This window comes from Acyrthosiphon pisum, chromosome A1 (genome assembly GCF_005508785.2).
Source record: "Acyrthosiphon pisum isolate AL4f chromosome A1, pea_aphid_22Mar2018_4r6ur, whole genome shotgun sequence".
In the NCBI taxonomy this organism is placed as follows: Eukaryota; Metazoa; Arthropoda; class Insecta; order Hemiptera; family Aphididae; genus Acyrthosiphon; species Acyrthosiphon pisum.
The window spans coordinates 43,598,957-43,624,564 of record NC_042494.1 but is presented as its reverse complement, the minus strand read 5'-3'; the positions used below and the strand labels follow the sequence as shown (position 1 = coordinate 43,624,564).

Below are 25,608 nucleotides of genomic sequence, written 5' to 3'. Positions count from 1 at the left end.
AAACAAAATATATAGCCCATAATGCAAGTATTAGTTACAGTAGCATTTAAATATAACCATTGTTTTAAGATATTATGTTTAAGTATATGTAGGTAATGTTAACTTTATACGTTCATTCATAACCTTGGAGCAGATCCAACATGAACGGAAATTATCAACTCAGGTTTTGACAGAATACATACTTTAAATATGATTTGTGTCAATATTTAAAGGATTCATTTTTGCATAAATAAATTATTTTAATGTTTGGCTGGGGCCTTGTCAAATTACAGTTTGAAGTGTTAACATCTAAAACCATTAATTCTATAACATATACAATATACCTATTTAAATTGATGCACAAGCATTACATACCTAGATTTCTTTTATAAAATTAATTAAGTCGATAATAACTAGTTTAAGCTAGCTTATTGGTCTAAAAGTCACTTTTTTTCATTGAATAGAGCCCCCTCCAGCATCCTTAAGGTTTATTTTATGATACGGAATTTAAATATATTGAAAAACATTATAACAAACAAAATTAATGCCTAGATTGGTCAAACCTACATTAGTTTTGATTTTTGACAAAACCTGCTGCAGCCCCCTTAATGATTAATTTTTATACTAAACAAATAAACTAATACAGCAAATTATTATTATTATTTTGTGAATTGAACTATACATGTTGTTTTATGCTTTAGAACTCCAAAACAAGTCTAAAAAAGTGTTGTTCAAGGGGTAAAATATTAGGAATCTCGAACCTTAAAATAACCTACTATCCTGGACAATATTTTTTTCATTCTAGACCCACGAATAATCGATTTGAATTCCGGGTAAATTACATTACATATTTTTTACTTATCCATAATGTTGAAATTACATAGGTCCTTTTATATTTATTTTGGGGCAACTTACAAACACTTTTCAAACATTTTGGTGCATATTGCACACCTTTTTTAAATTATGGGCCAATTTTTTTACCACTTAGTGAAAAAAAAATAGTTTTATACAGATTTAACACCATTGCATAATAATTTGATATTATACATTTGTACCTATTGTACAAATTTACATCACTACGTATGTATTTGTATACAATACAGCGAATACGTATATAATCAAATAATTATGTATAATTACGCACATATATAATAAATGCAAAAATAAACAAAAATATTTTGTCATTTGATGTGCCACGAGCCGCGATCAGGCAGAAAGTATGAAAAGAATATTATTCGAAAATTATAATGCATTAAGATGAGTAAGGCTGTTTGATTTAGGTATTCATACCGTCGGCCTTGTATCTAAGTATTTGATTATCAACCGGCACGTGTACTTAATAATGCAGTTGCACATACGAGTAGGTTACCTCGTAGGAAATGTACCAGATCACCAATTAATTTACTATTTACACCCAGAGATAAGTTTCGTTACCGTTCGTTATAATTGTTCAACTTTTAATTTATGAATTGTCTGTTTTGATACTAGGTATATGCATTATGCTGACATATTCACATGAAAGTATATACTGACATAGTGGCATAATCAACAACAACTCAACTCAACTTTTAATGTCTTCCAAAACCTTAAAAAACAGCAAAATTAACTGACAAAATCTATACATAATTTATCAAAACAATGTTTTAGTTTAATAAATTATATAATACTTAATTAAACGTTCACTCATATTTATTGATTCTCAACATTTCCTGACTTCTGTTATCAATATATAATATGTAAGCCTAATACCACTCACTCCACTCACTCATTCATCGCTTCATCTCAAAAACTACATAAGTAAGGATTTTCTGATATTCGCATTTAAAAGAGGTAGTCAAATAGGAATCTTTAGATTAGCGATCAAAATTCGAATGAGTAGTTTCTTAGTTATTACAATGTTTGTATATTATTAAGGACAATAATCTTTAAAAATGGTTTTACATAAATATAAAATAGACATAAAATTGGATCTAGTATTTATGAACTATTTTTATAAATTATTAATTATATTGATAAATTAATATTAATGACAACAATTTTCAAATCACCAAAGTCCACATAGCTCATATCGTATAAACCCATTATTATGGACTTTTTATACTTTTATCCTTAGAACACAAAGTTAAATAACTCAAAAACTACTCGTAAAAATGTTGATTTTCATACGTCAAAAATTTCAGAAAAATTATTTACTGTCGAATATAGGGGTGTTATAATTTAAATAAACAGAAGATTGTATCTCCACAGGTCACTCTTTAAGTAATACAAAAAATCTCAAGAATTTGAAAATATGCTCTCAAAATATATTTAAAAAAATAAGATTTTGAATAACAGCGTTATTGAAAAAGAAAATGAGCATGCTTGGTGAACCTCCCTACAACATACATGGAAGATGGAAACATTTTGTTTAGAAAATATTTAATAAGAAAATAAGCAATTCTGGTGAATGATAGGTAATACTGATGCCTGATGAAGTGACTACACATTTATAAAACTCGACGATCGCCGTGAAAACTTTTCAAAAAAGTTTATTTTCAAGAAGTCAAGAACTGCAGAGTGTATGTGTATTATTATATAACAATTTATTTATTTATTTATTATTACTTTAATACGTCTTATCGGTTATCTGCGATAGTGTATATCACCACCATACATCAAGTACCTATTTAAAAAAAATACGATATAGATAGGTAGCTCATATTTCTTATTGAAATAATGATAACCTGTATTAAGCTGTATATTTGTATATTGTATACGATCCTCTAATGGTTCGAGAAAAAGAATACATACATTATTTTAATACAACAATAGATTGTACCTTTTTTTATAATAATATAGTTTATGCGTTATACATAATATTATCACAGAATAAAATATGATATTATATAAGAATTTTATTCGTATAAAAATTGTAATCATAAAATGATAAAGTTTTAATGCATGTTTAAATAGCCGTTAGTGTTATAAATGTGTTCTATACCAAGTTATTCATAAGAATGTCAACAATGTAAGTAGAACAATAACGAAACATTTGCATTGTTTAAAATATACAATGTTCAAATTACCCACATAGTTATAATTTTGTTTTTAAATTTAAAAAGTAAATAAAAACGTGTCAAGGTGTGGAAAAACTAAAATATAATATTTTTTTTATTAAACGAAAACCTGTAGGTACTAATAATACTTATTTATTTATAGCTCATTCTTATGTAAAACATAAGTAAATAATACTCAATACAGTCAATAGTAATTGAAAATAAAAATGGATTATTAATTTACAATGCATTGTGAAAATGCAATTTTACTAGGTAATAAGTTTTAAGATTCATATATTAGCAGACAAAACCACGTTAATGTCTAGACAGAAATACAGAATTTTCTGTACACAACAGGTTTCTTAAGGATAAATGTATAATACTTAGGTCATAAAATTTGATGCCTCATAGAACATATTTCTTGCAGTTATATTGCAATTTCTTATTGCATTCAACTTTTATGATGGCACAAAGAAATGTATTTTTGAATTATAAATAAAATAAATACATTTTAAGAATAAAATGACATACAACATAGCAATGATATATATATACACAATGCACTTAATACATTTTATTAACGAAAGAAAACCTATTAAACCTAGTCATTAAAACTTAAAAGTAATCCTTGGAATGTCAATTTTTATTCGTACCTAATACAAAATAGTTTTATATATTATACTTGAATATTATTAAGATTAGTTTATATCAAGATATTAAAATAATAAAATGAAAACTTAACGATAATAATATATTTTGATTACATTTATAAGATATAATATCATATACATAGTAATAATCATGCATAATATTTTTTTCGTTTTATTTAACTGCGATTTAATATTTACTAAAATTAAAATAAATAAGAACGTTTGGATAGTATGAACACTGAAAACTCAATACATAGTTACGTAATATACAGGGTGATTCACCAAGTATATGCTCACTCTCATTTTTTCCTTTAATACACTTTTCGAATGGAATTAAATTACTATAGATCATTTTTCTGAGGATGTGAGGTACGGACTACGGTTATTTAAAAATATTTGTGATTAATATTAATTTATTAACATTAATAATTTGTAATAATGGTCCAGGAAATATTAAATACTAGATCTAATACTTCATCTATTTTATAATATTGTAAAACCACTTTTAAAGACTATATTGTCCTTAGAATAAACATTTTAATGACTGAAAACTACTCATCCGAATTTTGAATTTGCAGGTACCTACATCAAAATTTACAAAAATAATATTCACTAAATAATTTATAGGAAAAAAAAGGGTTCTCATTTGAAATTATAAGTTTGTATCCCCACTGGACACTCCTAATAATTATTACAACATTTTTTAAAAAAGGCTTTAAAAAATAAAAAAAGATTCCAAAAATCAGAATTTTAATAGTTTGATTATAAAAAGACAGTGAGCATACCACCCTGTACACTATAAATTAGGCATTTAGGTACAACCACCAATTATATTTTAAAAATCTTCAAAACAAATATATATAACATTATAGGTAACTTATATAGGTACTTAAGGTACTTAATATATCTATTCTAAATTATATTTATGGGTATACTATACGTAGGTAATTTTAGGGGATAAGATAATATTGATTTTTTCTACTTCAATAGTAAATTTTAGAAAATATTATTTTGTATTTAAATATATTCAATGCAGTAATATAATACAATTTTAATTTTAATTTTGATCAATAATTTAAAAAAAAGATAATTAGACAATAGACCACACAATATATTATAGGTACACATATAGGTATATACCTTTATATATTATAAATACATGGGTTGTATTAATTTATAAGATAAACTAACAAGTTTCTCAATATTTGTGCATATTGAATATTGTATTATATAAGAACCTATGTAAAAAATGTAAAAAAAAAATAGTTTTATAACTAGTTTTTTAGTTTTTATTTCTAGAACCTATTCCCTATAATTTTCTAAAATCGTCAAAATATAGGTTGTATTAATTTTTACGAAAACAAGTAGGTATATAATATGAGTATATTATTATATAACATATTAAAAAATAATAACAAAGCTACGCCTTATTATTTAAAACAGGTCAACAAACTGAACTAACAATTTATAATAGAAAGAATGCAAGATGTAAAAACTACGAAAACTAAACCATAGACAAAAGAACTGTGAAACGTGATTTGCATGTTTTAATAGTATTGCAGGTGCCGAGACTCTGAGTAGAATATTAATTGATAATACGATCGATAAATAATATAGGGCTCTGCATTGTTTCTATTTTGATATTGATTGCAGATTCATCACCTCGCATTAAGGTAAACGAAGCCTATCAACTTTGCTTAAACTTATATATACCTATAGCACAGCGAAACTTTAAAAGACATAATTGTAAACACTGTAGATGAGTTTTTCTAATTATGTTGCACGATAATAATATGATTACGCCTCTTTTCAAGGAACCCTATGCAAATATACCTCTATAGAGTCTAGAGGATAAATAAAGACGACCAAATTATGTAAATTTGTCGCTTTAAGGACTTATATATAAAACCAGATCCTGCGCTACATAAAAAAAAATTCTAAAAATTAGTTTTAATTTGCAGGTCTGCAGACCATTGCCTGAGTAGCGAAAGTCGTAAACGCATCTATGCATATCAAACACACAAATCTACTTCAGAATTGAGATATATTCTATGTGAATATAACATTTTACATTATCCTCAATATAATTTAAATGTATTATTTTTAATTTACAAGTTTATATATCCTAAATACCCGAGCTTTACATATCTGTATATAATAATATAATGGTTTCTGCGAATCATTGGCTATTTCAAATTTCAATGAATTACAACAGTTAAAATGTTAAATTACCTATACCTATAATTTATAAGTAAATACTTATTACTTACTATTTTTTTAAATGAAATAATTAATTTGTTTTGCACAAATATTTTAATTACGTTATATTTTTGCATACGTTGAATAAATTATAAGATACACGATCATCATCATCTATATAATATTACAAAAAACACTACATTTCATAATTTTACTTTCTAATTTTCATCTACGTTCAGATTTCTCTTCATTGGAAAAGATCAATATTATATATACTACTTAGATCTGTGGTAGTTGAATCAAAATCAGCAAAATATTTTATTTTATTTTTATTTATTCTTCAAAAAGATAATAAGCTCCACTTATCATATTTTGAAAATGAACTAAAAATGTTTAAATATGTTATAAATAAGTTTAATATAATAATTAATAAACTGACTTACTTAGAATTATTTTTCCTGAATTAGTTCTCTGAAGTATAAATTTGAACTCAGACTTAAAACTTAAACGTATTGAACAGTTCAACAGTATATAAACGATACTTAAAAGTATATAGTGGAATTAATATAGCTTAATAAATGGAACCTATGTAGTATGTAATATGTATAATATATTAAATTATACATTATTCATTATAATTATATAAATACAAAATATTGTTCATCAACAATTCTTAGCTTAATCGATTATTTTTTAGCTTTTATGGCTTTTAAATGCTAACTTTACAATGGATTACACATTTACTTACATAATATTATTATTTGCATTTGTAAATAAATGTTTTTTGAAGATTTGAGTTTCACGAATTCGGTTTGAGTTCACATTAAAATTGAATGAATAAATTTCAAACCATATATTTATATACGTATGTATATTATGCATGGGTTACTAATCTGGAGTATACAGTAGGTACCTATAATAATAATAACAATGACAGACTAGGTTGAAATCATAAACCAATAAAATTATGACAGTAAATATAAAATTATTGATTTGTTGAACGATTTGTAATTTTTGTGATGCTGACGTAATGTACAGCCACTACAGCAGTATAATATGTATAATATGTATAATATGTATTATTACATAGTACAGGGGCATATTATACAGGAAATATAATACATACAAATTATAAAGATAGGAAAATAGTGTTAATCGCCTTGCAGACTTTACTACACATACGTGTGCGATTGAACTTTTTGATCATATAATAAAAAAATAAAAAACCTCGTCACCTAATGTTATAATAATAATATTCCACACGTGTAACTCGACGCCACGGCGCAAGTTGTAAAAAGTTTTACGGCGCAAAAATAACACGTGCACGAGCAGATTTTATTACATGTACGTAATATAGTAATAACTTAGGTATTATTATTATACCGTATATGAACGAGTATGGGTGCAACTTTTATAACAAACACACATTAGTCATTACAAAATAAACGATTTTAGCATAACCGCGTGTCCGACGACAATTTGGCAACCGGATGTCGCCGCCGCTGCTGTCGTTGTTGCATTCGTAGTTACAATATCAGCGAATATTACAAGCTTTACGGCATGCATTTCTGTCCAAATTATTACAAATCTGCGTTGGCTTGAGGGGCTAACCTCTACAAATGTTTTCATGCTACCCCAAGAGAGACGCTACACAGGGTGGGCAAGTGTCCCCCAACATTTGATTTTGCCGCTCCTCTGCCCCCCTATAATTTAATGTTGAACATTTTAATCTAATCTGAAAATGTATTTTATATTAAGCATTTTATTAAATACTATTATATATTATAATACAATTCTAATAATTTGTAATTATTTATATTAATTTATAACGTATTATAAGTATTTAGGTTACCTATACCTACTTTGGATTCCATTATGTTAAAAATATGTAAGTAAATAAAGACATTTTATCAATTAATTATTTTTTTTATTATTTAGAAATATAGCATATTATACCCAAAACATTTTTAGCAATACTTTCTGAATATATGATATAAGCAAATTAGTGGGTGATCGAGTAACGATACATAAATCTCCCCCCCCCACCAATAAGAAATATCTGGCACCACCACCGAATACACCCCTCAAATAATAAATGTAACCACGGAAAATGTTTATTTCAACGAAGCGAACAAATAGCCAGGAACGATAGTATGCAGATTATTGCTACGAGACTGTTTATCAAATTTGACTAGTGATAGAGATGTTTCAAATTTATTAGAGGATGATGATAATATATTGAAAAAATAAAATTTAAAAGATGGAAAAATATTATAAGTATTAAGATTATATTGAATTTTAATAAATATAAAATATTAATTAATATAATAAATTAGAATTTGTTAGTTAAAATATAATATGCGTATAAAAATATAAACGTTAATTTATATTTATTATAAGCCCACTTATAAGATAATGTAAATGGTGTTGGGAAAATTTTCACAGAGATGAAATATGAAGGCTATAACAGCCCCCCTCCAAAAAAAAAAAATCCTAGTTGCGGCTCTATGAAGTGGCTCTAGCGTACACATATTGAAATATGAACATAATATAAATAAATTATTGCACGCTGCCGTCGTATATAATATTATACAGAGTTTTGCTCTCAGTTTTCGCGTGTCATCGGCCGCTGACAAAATAATAATATAACAACAATAATAATAATAACCAGAAGAACAGCCGGTCGACCACCCGCCCGCCAGCCCACCCCCGTAACAATCGCACGTATTTCGCAATTTTGCAGCAGCATGGGGGGTGAGGAGGAACACGACGATGAGCGGTCGGTGGGGGGAGGTGTGCGTACGGGTTTGGTGACCGCGGCAGTCGCGCCACGTGCGACCTTCGAACCGACGCCGCCGCAGCGCGGATTCCCCCGACAAAGAAAGGCGTGTCCCTGTAGCACAAATCGTCGTTTATATAAAAAAAAAAATATACATAATATTATAAATGCGGGTGTGCGTGTACGTTCGGGTTCACCGTGTCGGTATAGTAATATTGGGATATATCATTTTCGTCCCGTTGTAGTTGTAGAAGTAAAATTAAAAATACTAACGGGAAAAGACGAATTAAAAGAAGCAAATGGCCCGTATTACAATAGTTTAACTAAGGTTAAACCGCCGAATTCGGCCAGTAAAATTGGTGGATTAAGCGTAACCGAGGCTTAAACTATGATTGTAAAACGGGCCATTATGGAAACATTTGCAATAATAATTTTACGAGATAATAAGAGATCTGATAAGGCGCGTGGCGTAGGTGTAGTTTATTTTAGTAGTCGTCGTCGATATCATTATGGCCGTGAATCGTATAATCATTAGGAAACGATATCACGGTGGAAGAAAACAAGGCAAACGGAAATTACCGTAATTAAATATCTACGGCGAGGAGTAGCCTTGGTCGGTCTGCAAAAACGATGAACGGGGGACGACGGACGGTCGTTTAAAAAAAGCAGCCCAGTGCCAGCACGTGAAGGGGTTCGAGCAAGCTCCACGTGCGGCCCGCGCATACACACGCTCGAGAGTCACCACGGCGCGCGGAGGCGGTGGGTGGGTTACGGGCTAGTGAACGTCACGGCGACCCCTCGGCAACGGCGCCGCCGTGGCCGCTTTACGCACACGTGTCGATTGTTCTTCGTGTACATACTTTCTACCTTTCGACAACGCGTTTTTGGCTATACCTCGACCTCGTAATAATGTAATAATAAACACGAGCGTGTGTGCGCAAAAACTCCAAGAGAGACAGTGCGCGACGACCTCGCTACCCGCTACACAACCACCACCACAACAACAATAACAAACAACCTATGCGAATAATTTGTCTATCCCCCTCAACACCAAAACGATAATAATAATATATATAACAAAAAATACTGTCCAGTATACGGCATATCGCCATCATAGATATTATAGATGGAATGTAATGACAAAAAAATATAGAGGAAAAAAGTCCTGGAATAGTGGAATAAAATCTCGGTAAAGTTTTTTTTATTTTTTAGGTTCACGTAAAGTTTAGTATTTCAATGTTTTATAGATAATAATTTAGTTTACTATAGAGGTATATCACCGAAATAGCAGCGAAATCAATCTATTACATAATAATATATAAACAATCGTATTTTTCCTTTTACTTAATTATATGTTTTCTTTTTATGCTTCGGACCTTTTGATAGTCTCCTAGCTATACTTGGGAGCAATCTATAATAATTTAAAATTTAAAAAATGTTTTATTTATATTAAACACATCTAATTTGTAACTTAAATCTTAATATTTTAGATTTTGAGTGAAGCGATAAATGTATTGTGTTTAATAATTTTTGTCCAACATAGCCCCCTTTTGGCTTTTGGAGCAGTAAAAAATAAAAATGCTCCAATCTTCAACTTTTGAAGTTTGTTTCTGGTAGAAAATTTTCCTTCGTTTTTAAAAATGTCTAAAACATTTAATCATATTTGGAGTTAAATAAGAGGAAAAGAGAAATTTTTACTCAAAACAGTAAAATTCCGTCAAAACAGATTAAGGTTTTGATGTGCTATTTATAGACATTTGAAATTTTCTACTTTTAGTCTTTTTTTTGATTTATGTATGATATAATTTTGTTTGTGAGTAAAAAAGCTTGAACATAATAATATAGATAATATTCATTAACTTCAAAGTATTCAAAAATATATAAAAATGAATACGTTTTATTTTATTTAGGGTGTTTTGAACATTTCATTTTTAATCAAAATTAGGAAATCAGCATTAAATAAAATTATATATATTTATACACAAATCCATGCTCTACTTATACTAGTTATTACTTTATAAATATTAAATATACTAGCTGCCCGATCTTCCTCCGGAAGAAATTATTTTTTTATAATTTAATTTAAAAACATATGACTATATTTTTGCTATACAAATAATATAATATAATTACATATTATAGTTATTGTTATTGCTAATTTCTGAAAATTATATAGCTTACATTTTGAATTCAACCACTGGAGTGGTAAATTTTATTCTTTTTATTATAGAATAGAGATAAGGTAGAAAAAATGTAACAATAAATTATTTGTTCAATAAATAATATATATTTCAAATGGAAAAATGCAATTGCAAACAAATAAATAAATAATTAATAATAATAATAATAATGAATAAACAAACAAACCGGTTTCCTTCGTCTACAAAATCAAGTTAGATTCTTATATAATATATAGATAGATAATGAAATATTCTAACTTCTTATAGAAAACATATTAATATAAGCTAATCGACGCCCGACGGTGTTCACTGAGAATTTTTTTTTGTGCAATGATTAATCATTGATTCAAATTTAAAAGTTTAACACATCCATTAGTCATAAACTCATAACTCATAACAGTGACACCTACCTACTCGATGACGATATAGATACACTCGAGTACTCGACCCTATAATATACAGCAGAGCGACATTCCCGGTTTCTTTAAATATATAGCTATCAAACATTCTGTAAGTTTAATTTTCTTTTCTGCAACACGTGTGCATAAGGCATTTGTTTTTATTTGTATTTTGATTGTTTTTCGCTTTTTATTACTCGCCAAAGGTTAGCTAGGTTGTTTTATTGCCGGCTCAGCCGGTTCTAAGCTAATTTTGCTCGGTCTGCAAAGCTATTTCATATCTGATTTTTATAATTAGTTTTCAAAATAATGTAATTTAATACTATTAATACTGGAGAATGATTGTTTTAATTTCAAAATTAATATTTTAAAATATTTCAGTTTTCAGTTTTATAGACTTTTTTCCCACCAATACTTTATTATTGGATTTTTTTCCTTGAATTCCCGGATGCCGGTTGGTAACACAATACAGAATAATATACTATATACCTATAAACAAAAGTGTATCTAAATATTAACTCAACAGCTCAACGATAATATTACATAATATCGGAACCACGTGAAAATAAATATGCATTATGATATTATGCCATTATAGTACATAATATAATATGCACATTGCACACTCGATAGAATAATACCTAAACCTAAATGATAATAATATTAATATATGCATCGCATCATTACAATTATACACGCACACGCATTGTGCGTAGCAAAAACCTTCGCCAGTACTACAATATAACGGTGGCGACGACGGTCATATAATGTATACAATTTTTTTTAAAAATATTTTACAGTATAAAAGAACGTTGCACACGCGACGACCCGGATGCACACACACGCGCATGCGCGCACGACATGGACACACGCACACTCGACCGCTCTCGGGATCGTATTGCCGAAATTCGGTGACGTCACGGCTTTGTGTTCCACGTGGGGCCACGTGTAGCGAAACGCATTCTCGTTGGACCGATCGGAGGGGGCGGGAGGGGAAGACCGATGGGCGCGATGGCCGGTTTTTCGCGAACACCGTGACGGCATGACGAGTTTATAAAAGGAGACGGTGATGACCTCCTTATAGAAACGCAGGAAAGAAAACAACACACATTATTATTATTATGTATAGGAGGAAACCTATGCCTACATACCTACAACGACTGCAGCTGTACAACACGACCGTGCACCGCGTGCCAGTGAACTTATGCCGATTTATATATACGCGTACCGGGTTTATGTTTATTAATAAAAAAAATAAAATACCTTACGCAGAGCCCGGAGAAAATACTGTGCAATGTCATAAGTGTACAAAACGTTTCTTACGGCTCTTCGCTGATATTTACTGATATTCGCTGATATTTGCGATACATTATTTTAAATTATAACTTTTATAAAAAGCCTCTCATCGATGTTAACAGTTTTGATCGAACGTGTCATAAACGAAAGCGCATAAAAGTAAAATCCGGATCATGCCAGTAAGATTGAAAAATTAAAAAAAAACGAGGGAATTTCATTCTATATATAAAATTGGATTGACTGTATATATTTTTATGACATTACTATATAATATTATAACGTCATGTTGTGCAAGTATATATGTTTATTGTGTTTTCATCGAATGTAATACTGGCACACGATAAATATATTATTTTCTTGCAAAAAAAAAATCCTCTAACACTTGTGAACGGTGTACGGAAAATACACATAATTAAGAGTCGTATGTGCCCATTAAAGTATAATTTACAGAATATATTCCAATAAACGGCAAAAAACATGACGACACATTGACAGTTGGTATATATACTATAACATTGAAGTATACAATATTACGTATTGAACAAATATATTATTATATGTACACAGTACAGTATACACTGCGTCACTGCAAATTTTCAATGCAATTGATTATATTATTATCCTTATATTATTAATAATTATCACTATTATACTACGCCCATCATTAGCATTTCGCGAGATGACGCCATAATGGTTAACAAATTTAGCTTAACCTTATCAATTATTAAGTTAAATTATTTTTAAATCTATCATTATTATCACATTAGAATGAAAACGGAAAATAAACGAAATAAAAATTACCAATTGACCAAGATGCACATGATTATTATTAATGTATTTAAAAAAAAACGTATAGGCGGCCAGGCAGGTACCAATAAAAGTTATTTTTGGTGTAGCAGTAGGTATATTAAAAAATGAAATGTTTCAAATATGTGGTGACTGGGGCATGTAACGAAAAATTAATTAATACCAAAGGCAAATGCCCAACCATCTCTTAGGCCACAGCAAGACTTTTTGAAAGTTTTGCAACCAATTACTATTACAAGTATAAATAATTTTTTTGACTACTGCCAAGTGTTATACTCTGATAATTTTGACATTAATTTGTATTTAGTCAGTAATTACCTACTATTATTGGTCTCTTTATTATGATATATTGTATCCTTTTATTACTTTGACATAAGGGAATTATTTTATCAAGTATAGAATTTATTGCTTATTAGTTATTACGATTTAAGTATTGTAGATTATTGAATTATTGACATTTGGAAAACTATTTCGAGCATAGTTCGTATTTTATGTGTATACATCGATAATACAATACATTGTTCTCAAAATCCATAAAACAGTAATTTATTATTAATAGGTACCAAAAACTACAAACTATAGCAAAACTTGGTACGTTGTTCTTAAAAGCAGATCAATTGTGTTTTTAATTTATATAATGATAATAATTTAATTAAAAAACATATATGTGTTATATTAAAGCTATATAAAAAAAAATAGATAGGTAAGACGAAGATAATGACAATAGGTAAATACTATACTACCTATCTACTTTTATACTATAGCGGCATACTATACTTATAGCCTATGCCCTGTGGTACCTGGACGTTTCCCTCCCGTGCTTCCCCTCCCGCGAGAATCTTAACAGTACTGGACGTTTCCCCCCCGACTCAATATATATTTTTTTTTTTACACATAATAATAGGTTTGAAAATAGGTTCTTTGGATTTACCCGAAATATACGATCAGCATAATATAATATCATATCGTCATTATCGTCATTATCATCATTAACGTTATTTATTTACTACCCAATTTAATGGGTAATGATTGATAAACCTTCTTCAAAGTTTTTCAAATTATGATATTTAAATTTTTTTAATTTCAGTGAGCTAACTTACCAGAATAAAAAAATAAAAATATACATTTATCATACCATTATTTTATTATATTTATTACATTTATACATTAATTTAATCGCTTGCATTATGACGTTCTTATATTCTGTGAGCTACCTAACTTACCAGATTAAATATATTAGTTGGGTTATTTTGATTTGTATTATTTAATTTTTGCAAACAGTACATTTATTTACATTTATACAATTATATGACGTATATATTAATTTAATCATTTGTACATTTATTTATTTGCATTGTATATTATTATTGTTTAATATTTATTTTTTTTTGTCCGGGGGGGAAACAACCATTGTTACAGGGGGGGGGGAAAGGCACAGGGGGAAACGTCCAAGATTCATGCTCTATATAGGTACTCTTTGTTTATCGATTGAAAACTGACCACATGTTAATAGATGTGGAACGGAACTTACGGAACTAGGAAAATCGCAAAAACCTATACTCAAACTCCACTTCTAAAATATTGTTAAGGTTCACTAAAAATATTCGATGAATTTATAACCTTGGTAAACATCAATCTATTTTTTTTGACTGACTGAAAAGTGTAAAATAATATTCATACTTCAACTAGAACATGTCTATATAGTAAAACTTAGTAGTAAGTACTAAGTAGTTAGTAGTAATTAGTAAGTGTGAACACTCAACACACAACACTACAACAGTACAAGTTGTAGAACTACTTCACGTCTTCATTACTTCATATATCGTAGATAACATTTTAGACAAAAATATTGAAATCGTAAAATTATAAAGGTATTAGGTAATTAATATTGTCCACAGTTTGCAGTGCTCGCAGTTAACCCAATCTATTATAGTTATCTATTGGTATTTATAATAATTATATCGAGTAGTCCGTTGTAAATAACACCGCCAAAAATACACTAAAAATACATTTTGGAACTTTCGACGTCCGATTATTAAAATTTAAACACGTGTAAAAATGACGTGACATAATAAAATGGTCACGTATGATAGCTTGATTTCGTTACCACTTAGATTCATATAAATCAATCAATTGCATGCAGAAAATAAATAAGACATGAACGTTGACATTGACATTACCCGAAACTATTTTTTATCTATAACATTTTTTTTCGATGTGGCAGCTGGCATTTAGCTATTTATTATTATCAAACACAGTACCTACTAATTGATAATTGTTATTAGTCTATATTGTCGATTATATGCATTTTTTGAAACAATTTAGTGGGGGTTACAACCCCGATCTCCCAGGATATGCTGCTGCTGCCCATGGTCGCCGACTATAGTGGGGTGCTGCTAAACCAAACCATGACCCATTTCTTGGGTTAGGAAATTAATGAAGCACTACGTAAGCACCCCATGAAATTTGGAAAAGCCGGCGCCCATGTTGATGTTTTCAGTAATATGTAACCAAATGCATTGGCCAATGTTTTACGTATTTACACGAAAGATACTTATGTTGTTCATTTGTTTACAGATTTTGTATTACACAAAAAGCATAATATAAATACAGATTATTTAAATTGGTTATTATTGTTATTAAAATATACTGCATAATAATGCTTACCGAGTACTGGTGATATGCAACTCTACAGCAAATTGCCTATGTAGTATGTTATTGAAAATTGTTTATACCTACTAACTATACTATTTATTTAACTGGGTAATAATAAAAATGTTATGTGTAGAAATTTGAACCTATTATTTATTAAACATGGTTATCATACTTTTGGAGGGGATAATTTATAAAAATGTCCACGTGTCCTTACTTATAGTTAAAATACTTTTCTATTTTAACTAAATTAAAATCGCGTCATAAAAATGTTACCTATCTACATTAATTTAGATTTTAGTGAAAATCTGCTTCTGCGTAAATCGGACGTCAGAATCTCATGAGAAAATGTAGTTAAGGAAACATCTTAAATAGTATGGTTGTTGGGTATTCAGTTTAAGGGGCCGTACATTTTATATCAAAAGACCTTAAGTTTTGACAAAACTTAGTTTACGTTATCCTATTTTAATTCTGAAAACTTTTTTTAACTATAGTCAGACAATTGTCTATAAATCGAACTGCAGAACACTTTGTAAAAATTAAATCTAATATTATTATGAACTGTAATTGAAAATTTGTAAATATGAATTTTTTAAAATCATAGTTAAAATTAAAATTAAATAAAATTTTTATTTTTTATTAAGATACGCACAATCTGTACTATTCAACACAATACAAATGTGGTGACTGAACAAAAATTCAATTAAAATATAGAAATGAGAAGCCATCCATTAGTGGCGCTTGACTGGGAGTTGTTTAGTTATCTAACTATATACATATTATATTATATAATATATATTTTTTTCTATCTTAGTTTCCTAACAATTCACGGCACCAAAAATTAAAATTAAAATTAAAAACTGAGTGTTTCGTACGATCTACAGTCATTTTTCTGCTGAATTCAAACACTTTTAGAATCAAAATCATACAACGTAAACTAACTTTTATTTTATCAAAACAATAAGTATCTACCTAAGTATTGTCGTAAAATCCGTAAATGGTGAATTGTATATTATTATTATTATCGGTATATTGACATGTGCATGCGCATACGAGAGTGGTACCCGCATTGAATTTCACTCACACTATAGTAATCGTTTGCAACTCACACATATTATAATTGACGATTAAAAGCTTATCAAATTTCAAGGCCGGCGGGGGGTGGATCTGTAACGGGGAACTGGAAAATTAACTTTTAATAATACATAGCGTACCCGTTATAGCTTATCACTTTCAATCACCAATAGATCCCGGGCGACTAAGAAGAGATTAGAAATTGCCTAAATGTTGCCCCTTAAATAATAGCCGTAGCGAGGCCGCAGCGAATGTGTGGCCACGCACTAAGATGATATGCATTTAAATATATAATTTACCTACGTATGTCCATTGGGCATTGACTATTGTATAGTATAATAGTATATACATACAAAATGTTTGTTTATCCTGAACTAGGTAATACATTTTTTACCTGCTATTATCACGAGTTTTTTTTTTTAATGTTATTAGTAAAATGAGTAAAAACATTTGAATTACAAAAAAAGTCAACCCGTAAATATATTTTCTCTCTCGTCCACAAGTTTCTATGGACTATGGTCGATATATACTTATACTATACAGCAAATTGTACTAACTTTATATGAACTTATATAGTGTCATCAAATGAATCTTTTTTCACTATTTACTCGATGGAAAATGTACACGGATATATCATGTACCCTTTAAATAATTTTTAATTAAGAGGACGCTACACCCGCATACGTTGTCTCCGTCTTACAAATGCACAACATAGCAAAAACTGTTTTGCGCGGGACAACTATGCTCCCTCTTCATTTATAGTAGAATTACCAAAATTCCACAACACATAAGGAAGAACTTAATCTGTGTCGTAGCGTTTTTGTTTTTTTTATAGCACTTACCAATAGTTTTTAATAATTAAATGAAAAAAACAAAAAAAACTTAATGTTCTCAAACTAGTACCTAACTTTAATTATATTAATGTTATCCAAAAAATAAAAACGCTGCGACACTGCAGATAAAAGTTCTTCTCTATGCGTTGTGGAGTTTTAGTAATTCTACTATAAATGAAGAGGGAGCATAGTTGTCCCGCGCAAAACAGTTTTTGCTATGTTGTGCATTTGTAAGACAGAGACAACGCATGCGGGCGTAGCGTCCTCTTAAGTATTTTCGGTACCTATTTCATTATATTTTATCCAAATGGCCAAATAATTGTTTTATCTAATCTAGTACATTAAATAAACCTGTGCTTCCATAGTTTTATCACACTTCTCACAGCAGGTGATCAATAAATCATCAGATAAAAATATAAATCCACTAACTCAACATGTCCTCATAAGTCAAAAACCATTCTCAGTAATCCAAATAAGAGACTCAAAATATAAGGCACATATAGGGTCCATTTAGTTAACCAAAAATAACATTAATCAATAACGAGGTACTATATTAAGGCAGTGAAACATCCCCTAGCGGATAATGGACATTTTCTTAGGAATTGCACTACTAGTTTTTAACAATATTTTTTTTTTTTTATTGTAATTCAAAAATGCATGACTGTAGAGACTTGAAAGTTCGTCCAATATTTAGATTAGCATTTACTATAGATGTGGTAGGTATATAATACTTTACATATTATTATATTTTGTCTGTTTTTATGCTATTTATAGATATTTTAAATTTTCTAATTTTTTGGTATATTTTCGATCTAGGTATATATAATTTTTATGAAATTTGTCAAAATCCTTTAATTTGTAAATTATTAGGTATACTAATATTAGGTATCTTCAAATAATAAAATTAATGTAATTTCGTTATTATTCAAAATATATTTATAGAAACTAGAAACATTACACTATTATTAAAATAAATAATCATTATTAGTACACAAAACAATTTTTAAAACATTTAGACTATTTTTTTTAAGCTACCTATTTATAAGTATTCAAAATTTTTTTTTTTCAGTGATTTTAGATTTTTACCATAAATGTTGATATAATAAATTATATAATACACTGGGTCAAAACACAAAAAGCTTAACAATGTAATACAAGATCCCACGTAAGTTGGTCTTGTAGCAGTTTAGTATTGGAACTAGCCACTAGGTATGTACAACATAACGTATAAAATTGAAATTTTGAGAAAATTTATCACAAATTATTCTATGGTAAAAAACTAACAAAAAGTTCTTAAATATTATACTTGTGTCTAAGTATTTTGTAATCTACCCACCAAAACTTAAAGTGTAAAGGCGATGGTTTGAAAAAAAGTTTGTATCACTATATTCACAGGATATTCATTATAATATATAAATGAAATACAAATGCTAGGTGAATCATCCAGTACCTATATAATATACACGGATGATCTATTTAACATAGGAGACACATTATTTCAAAAACTATTAATGTTTTTTAAAATATTTTTTGCTTAATTTTAAGTGTTTAAAAAACAATTATTTTTCTAAGAACTTTTTTATTTTATTTTTTTAAATCAGCATTTACTTTTAATTGCTTATTTCAAAGCAAAATATATTTTTAAGTACTTCAAAGTATAAACATCGAGTTTTATCAAGTTTTTTATGAGTTATAACTTATATGTATTTAAATTTTAAAATGTCTATGAGCGGAGTGGAGTGGTAAAATGTTAGTCCACTATTCATCCACTCGTCTACACATTTAATACACATAACTAATGAACTACTTCTCCGAAATTTGATTTCGATAGATTGAAATACTTCTAATAATATTCTGTTTAGGAACATAAAATCAAAAATGTAAATTTTCATTCAAAAGATAAAAATTAATCTTTTTCCAAAAATGTTGTTTTGTTACCACTTAAAGCTATGTAAAAGAAATGTTTTCATAAACGTTAGTGTTTTCTGAAATAAATAGTGTCTTATGTTAAGTGGATCACTCCGTATAATAATATCCGTAAACATAATCAATGCAAATGTATGTTATTGGTTTGCAAAAATTATAAATATAAATTATAATTAATATTTTTATATTTAAGTAGGTACATTTGTTTACGTCATATGCTTTACAGTTAATTAGATATAGCCATAGGTATTATATAAAGTTATTGATTAGGCACATTTTAAACTATAGGTTTATTATATATATCATAAACACAAAGAAAAACAATGATAAAATGCGAACAAAATTGGCTATTCATTTTTAATAATTTGTTACTATCATACATTTGTTACGAATTACGATTAAGTATTCGCAATCAAGGTTATGTGTGCCATCTCGGCCCTAATTTGTTAGCAATATTATATAGGTACATATCGACTATCATACCTGAATTTTTTTCAGCATTCGCATTACTTTCGCGATGTATACCTACTAAAATATGGTTTAAAAAAAAAGTTTGCGTCTTGACTAAGGCATAGCTCTATTGAAATAAATACTGACCAATGATTTCGAGAATAATAATAATAATAGTATATTGAATTACAACATTTAAAATACGCTACTAAATATTAAAAATTATTAAATATTCAAAGTTGACGTTATAGTACAGATCTATTATGAACTTACCAGGCCTTGAGTTCGTTCTATCGGTTGCGGATGTCCGCTGCTGGTGATTTTCTTGAAAAAATAAATTATTGTATAGAACCGAAGCAGGTGGCATTTGCATTGATTGGTCTTCAAAACATTGTATTGTGGGTGTCATTCTGAAATAAGTCATTTATAAAATCGAAATACAGTATTGGTGTATGTATAGATTAAAGGTAGGTAGATTTATAACATAAGCTACTATAAGTCATAAAATATAGATATTATACAAAAACATGAATATTTTATAACTAAACTGTATGGCTGTATCTGTTGTATCGCTATTGATATTTCATTACAGTGATTTGTAAAAACTTTTTTAGAATTATTTCTCCTTTTTTTTTTTCGCGAAACCCGATTGCGTTAAAATACAACATTTGAGGTATATAATATATAATTAATGAATTAATAACAATACAATATTGTATAGGTAATCAAATATGGTCACGCGTGCATGTGCGTGCACCGCGTGCTAATACCGCGAAACGTGGGCTTATATCTTAGATCCATTGTATATCAGCTAAGGTATATATTATGACATATTATTATATTGGGTATGTATACTAAATATTATTATGAAAATAATTAAAAACAGTTAAAACACAGAAAAACGAAAGAAATTTTTTTTTACAAGGTATTTTACTGCTTATTAAAATTAATTTAAAACTGTATTAAAAAAAATCAAGGTAATAATGTTATTCTATATTACTGGATTCACGTTGAAAAGTTATTAAGTCAAGAATATTTCCCTATTCACTGCGGGTAGAAAACAATATATTAAGTTATGACATACGCGCTTGGTGGGGGGAGGGGAAATGATGCGCAATCAAATATGATATAGTATATTAAGCTGTAGTACAATTATTATTACAATATACCTGTGCAGAGGGTAGGTGGCCGGATCGGGTGCAAATATATTAATATTGTTGGCGGGCAGATAGTTTGATGACTGCAGGTGTAGTATGGGACCGGGGGTAGTATAGGTATTTTGGGTATAATCGGAGTGTCTATATTCGCGTTCGCGAATTCGACGTCCGCGTTCTTGCAGCCCCGCCGTGAAATTACGATCGTCGTCGATCTCAAATTTTTGACGATATTTCGGGGGGGCGGGGGTGGGGGTCGACGACGAGACACGGGGCCCGGACTGTGAGAGAGTGACGCGCGTGTGCACTTGGCCGAATTCACGAGACGATTGTCGGGCTCGGGCAGTAGCGCAGTACTCGGGCGGCTGACTGGCACGGCGACGACGGCGACGACGGCGGCGGTAGTACGCATGCAACGTATACATAATATTATATACCTATATAATAGTGTATACGATAGTTGGCGAGAAGAATGGCAAAATATTCACACACGCACACGCGCGCGCGGGTCGCGCTCCACGAGCGTGCACACGCACTCGCGCACACGCACGCGACATTTGCGGACGGGGTGAGTCGCGGCCGCGGTCTTTTGGGAGGGGATGGCGGAGAAAACGTGAGCGCGTGGATGGTCGGTCGTGTATGATGTATGTATACGCATAGTATACGCTATAATATACAGCTGTGTTGTTGGCCCCGTGTATCCACACTCGCCCACGTACACGCACCGGTCGACACACACACGCGCTGGTGAACTCTTCTCGTATTATCAGCTGCGTTCGGCGCAGAAGTACAGCATTCCATGATATCCGTATTCCGCGTGCCGTTACCGTTGCCGGCGACACTTGTTTCTTATCAACATTTTCGCAATAACAAAACCAAACGTGCCCGGTCGGGCCTATAGACTATAGAGCGTCTAGACGATAAAATATACTATTACGATTGTGGTGTTGTACCTTTGTTCAATGTTCACTTTTCAGTACCGGAAGTCGATGTGTCTTCTAAAATATCGTGACTAAAATGAAGATTATTTATTGAGATTAATCTCTTGACGCTAGTGCGACAAAAAAAAAAACGCCCAACTTACATCAATTGACGGTCTTTCTGTTAATTTGTTTGCGTTTCAACATTGTTAATTCTTATAATAATATTATAATACCTACGTGTGTTTTTATTTTTACGTGTACTTCGTTTTGTTACTATTACCATATCGAAGCTTCTTGTTTATTTTTCATTTAAACTTAAGTTGAGTGGTATCAGGAGACTTATTTTATTCTCTGGTTATTATTAATTAACAGATACCTATGATTGTTAATTGGAAACATTTTAGGAACCACCAGTGGCTTTGATGTATGTTTCAGTTAGGGAGTTAATCTATTCTACTTAAATATTTCATAAGTGGGGGTATGTTCATACACTTCGTGCCATTTGATTTATTTTTGTATTGTTTGGATATTATCACTTAGTCCTGTGATTTTTTTACTAAACAATGAACTCCACGGACGATGAATATTGGAATGAAAAAAGTTTTGATGGATTTAGCTTTGAAGATGAGGTACCTATTAGTTCATAATTTATTTACTAAAATGTTCAAACTTATTACCTATTATTAAGAGGACGACAAATCCTTTGTATTGTCTCCATCTTAAAAATGTACCTATCTACAACTTAAAAAATATATTGCGTTCAGCAGGTTTTCTTATGTTATAGTTTATTATATTATAATTTATTATAGAGCAAATTGGCCTATTATCAAAATTGTAAGTAGGAATATTTATCTTGGACACCTTATAGACATTTATTTTAAAGTTAGTTATAAATTATAACAAATCACTTGGTATAATATTATTATTACAATTTTTAAAACTTTAATATCATTAAATGTCTACAAGATACTCTACCTATATAGTTAATATTCTTACATTTTACTTTGATAATAAGTCAATTTAAAAAATCTACTCTAATTTCAGAGCTAACAATAAGTAACAACACAACATTGGTTATGCTGAATATAAATTTGCTAGGCACGTTACAGGATGGAGACAACACATGCGTGTTTGATGTCCTCATGATCTAATTATATATTTATATTCATATAATGTTAAGGTATTAGGTAATAAATGTATTACATGATTCATATATTAATATTATATTCTTAATGTTATGTTAAAATTTACTTTTGATTAAATTACCTACTTAGTGAAATATTCTATGATTCACATAAAAGTTGAAGCTAATCACTAATTTACACATAAACATATTAACCTAGTTATTAGTTACTACCTATTAGAATTATAATATATATTATATATTTTAAATAATAAATTTGTCAAATCAGTTAGATATTTTTTGAAAGTGAATTAGAATTGTATTTATTTATTAATTAATACTAATTATGGAAATATTATTTTTATTTAGGAAAAGGAATTGAATTTAATTCAGAAAATTCCACTCGAAAGTGAAGGTAATAAATTATAAAATGTATGATAATATTATATAAATATGTGTTTTTATTATTTGATTAATTGACGGTATAAACCTATTAATAAAAATAAATATATTAGGTTTACAAATTGGATCAACAAAAGCTAAATTACAAAATGTTGAATCATTGGATACGCTACTTTCAAAAGAAATTTTAGATAAAAGTAAGTAGGTATTTATTTCTGAATCATATTTTGTATATTTATTAATTATTATTATACTTTACAGTATTTATAAAGCAAGATTCAAAGTCAAATAAAATAAATTCAACTCAAGTAGGTTAAAATTGTATTAATATTTATTATTTACATACAATTTTATACTTATTTTCTTTTTATAGAAAAAATTGAAAGGTGTCAAATCTACAATAGAAAGTATTGTAATGTCTAATACATATACACTAGAACCATACCACAGCTTAGAAGAAAAAATAATGTTGTTAAAAGAAGCTTTGGATACAGAAGATGGAAATGCAATATTAACAGTATACAATTTCAACTTAAATTAAATATATAAATATTTTTTATAATTGATGTACTATTTCAGGTTGTTATATTTTTAACAAACACTTTGAAGAAGGGTATTTTCCAGCGTATATTACGTGATAATCCTATTGCTGCTTCTCATTATGTTCAATATTTATACTCTAAACAATATATTGATGAATTAGTCGACACTTTAGAGTATGTTCATGTATGCTAAACAATTAAACAAATATATAATAATGTAAAACATATTTTTTACAGAATGTTGGGACGAACAAAAGATGCAATGGTAAGATACAGCTATTTAGAATGATTGGCCAATATACAAATGTCTTTTAAAAAGCCTATGAGGCTATATTTGAGAAAGATTTTAAAATGCAATACATAAAAGGTTAAAAGTTTCTTGGAAATGTTTTAAAAAACCACTTTTAAAATTTAAGTAAACAAACATTAAATTAAATTTATTCTCGATTGCTATTTTACTAAAATTGTTTCACTTGTACTAAAATTATTTTAGTACAAGTGAAACAATTTGATATTTTAATATAATATTACAAGAAAACAGCTAGGTATATTAAACACTTGAACATGTTTGAAAGAAAAATTTTATTAACTTGTATTAAAAATTATATACATGAACTTCTTTTTCTAAATTTTTAGTTTGATTTTAATTTATAACTACCATATCAATATTATGAAACTAATATCTTATATGACATACAAAATTCTAGATAAACAGAACAAATAATATGGCAATCACACTTAACTATTTAAAATATCAAATATATTATAATTTGTAAATGTTTTATTTATTTAGATGATGTTATTCAAATTTGGATGTCGAAATCCACAAAACTGTTTGCAAAGATTCAATGTATGTGCCAATCTATCAGACGAACAATATGATAAGCAAATTATATCACAATTTATTAATTTAGTTGGTAATTGAATACATACTAAAAACCAATTATTTCTTTTTTTTTTAAATTTATAAATATTTAACTATGTTTTAGGAAAAAGTGGACAATTTGTGTCAGTTGTTTCGTTAGTAACTGAGAAATGTAAGGAGCAACAAAATGTACAATCATGTCGTATGGTGGCTAATGAATTTAATCTGAGTGCTAAACAGTTGGAAGCTACATTGCTGATGACTTTTTGTCAACTACAAAATTGGATTCTTGTGGATGACATGTTGTTAAACAAAGTAATTTAATTTGTTATGTTTCAATT

At 28.9% G+C, this 25,608-nt stretch overlaps 2 protein-coding genes across 2 annotated transcripts in view; one reads left to right on the top strand and one right to left on the bottom strand.

Moving 5' to 3' along the window:
* Positions 1 to 21,966, bottom strand: part of LOC100163859 — a 29,012-nt gene extending 7,046 nt beyond the window's left edge. The window contains exons 1-2 of the mRNA XM_001951276.5: positions 21,428 to 21,966; positions 20,532 to 20,668 (exon numbers count right to left, since the gene is read on the bottom strand). Coding sequence (XP_001951311.2) covers positions 20,532 to 20,668; positions 21,428 to 21,837 — 547 coding nt within the window. The 5' untranslated portion in view covers positions 21,838 to 21,966. The remainder of the gene's footprint in view (positions 1 to 20,531; positions 20,669 to 21,427) is intronic.
* A 143-nt stretch (positions 21,967 to 22,109) lies between these two features.
* The window catches only part of LOC100168633 (spermatogenesis-defective protein 39 homolog), a 6,233-nt gene continuing 2,734 nt past the window's right edge, over positions 22,110 to 25,608 (top strand). The window contains exons 1-9 of the mRNA XM_008189524.3: positions 22,110 to 22,964; positions 23,828 to 23,873; positions 23,974 to 24,057; positions 24,122 to 24,168; positions 24,234 to 24,377; positions 24,440 to 24,576; positions 24,640 to 24,667; positions 25,196 to 25,319; positions 25,392 to 25,582. Of these exons, the coding sequence (XP_008187746.1) occupies positions 22,899 to 22,964; positions 23,828 to 23,873; positions 23,974 to 24,057; positions 24,122 to 24,168; positions 24,234 to 24,377; positions 24,440 to 24,576; positions 24,640 to 24,667; positions 25,196 to 25,319; positions 25,392 to 25,582 (867 nt within the window). The 5' untranslated portion in view covers positions 22,110 to 22,898. The remainder of the gene's footprint in view (positions 22,965 to 23,827; positions 23,874 to 23,973; positions 24,058 to 24,121; positions 24,169 to 24,233; positions 24,378 to 24,439; positions 24,577 to 24,639; positions 24,668 to 25,195; positions 25,320 to 25,391; positions 25,583 to 25,608) is intronic.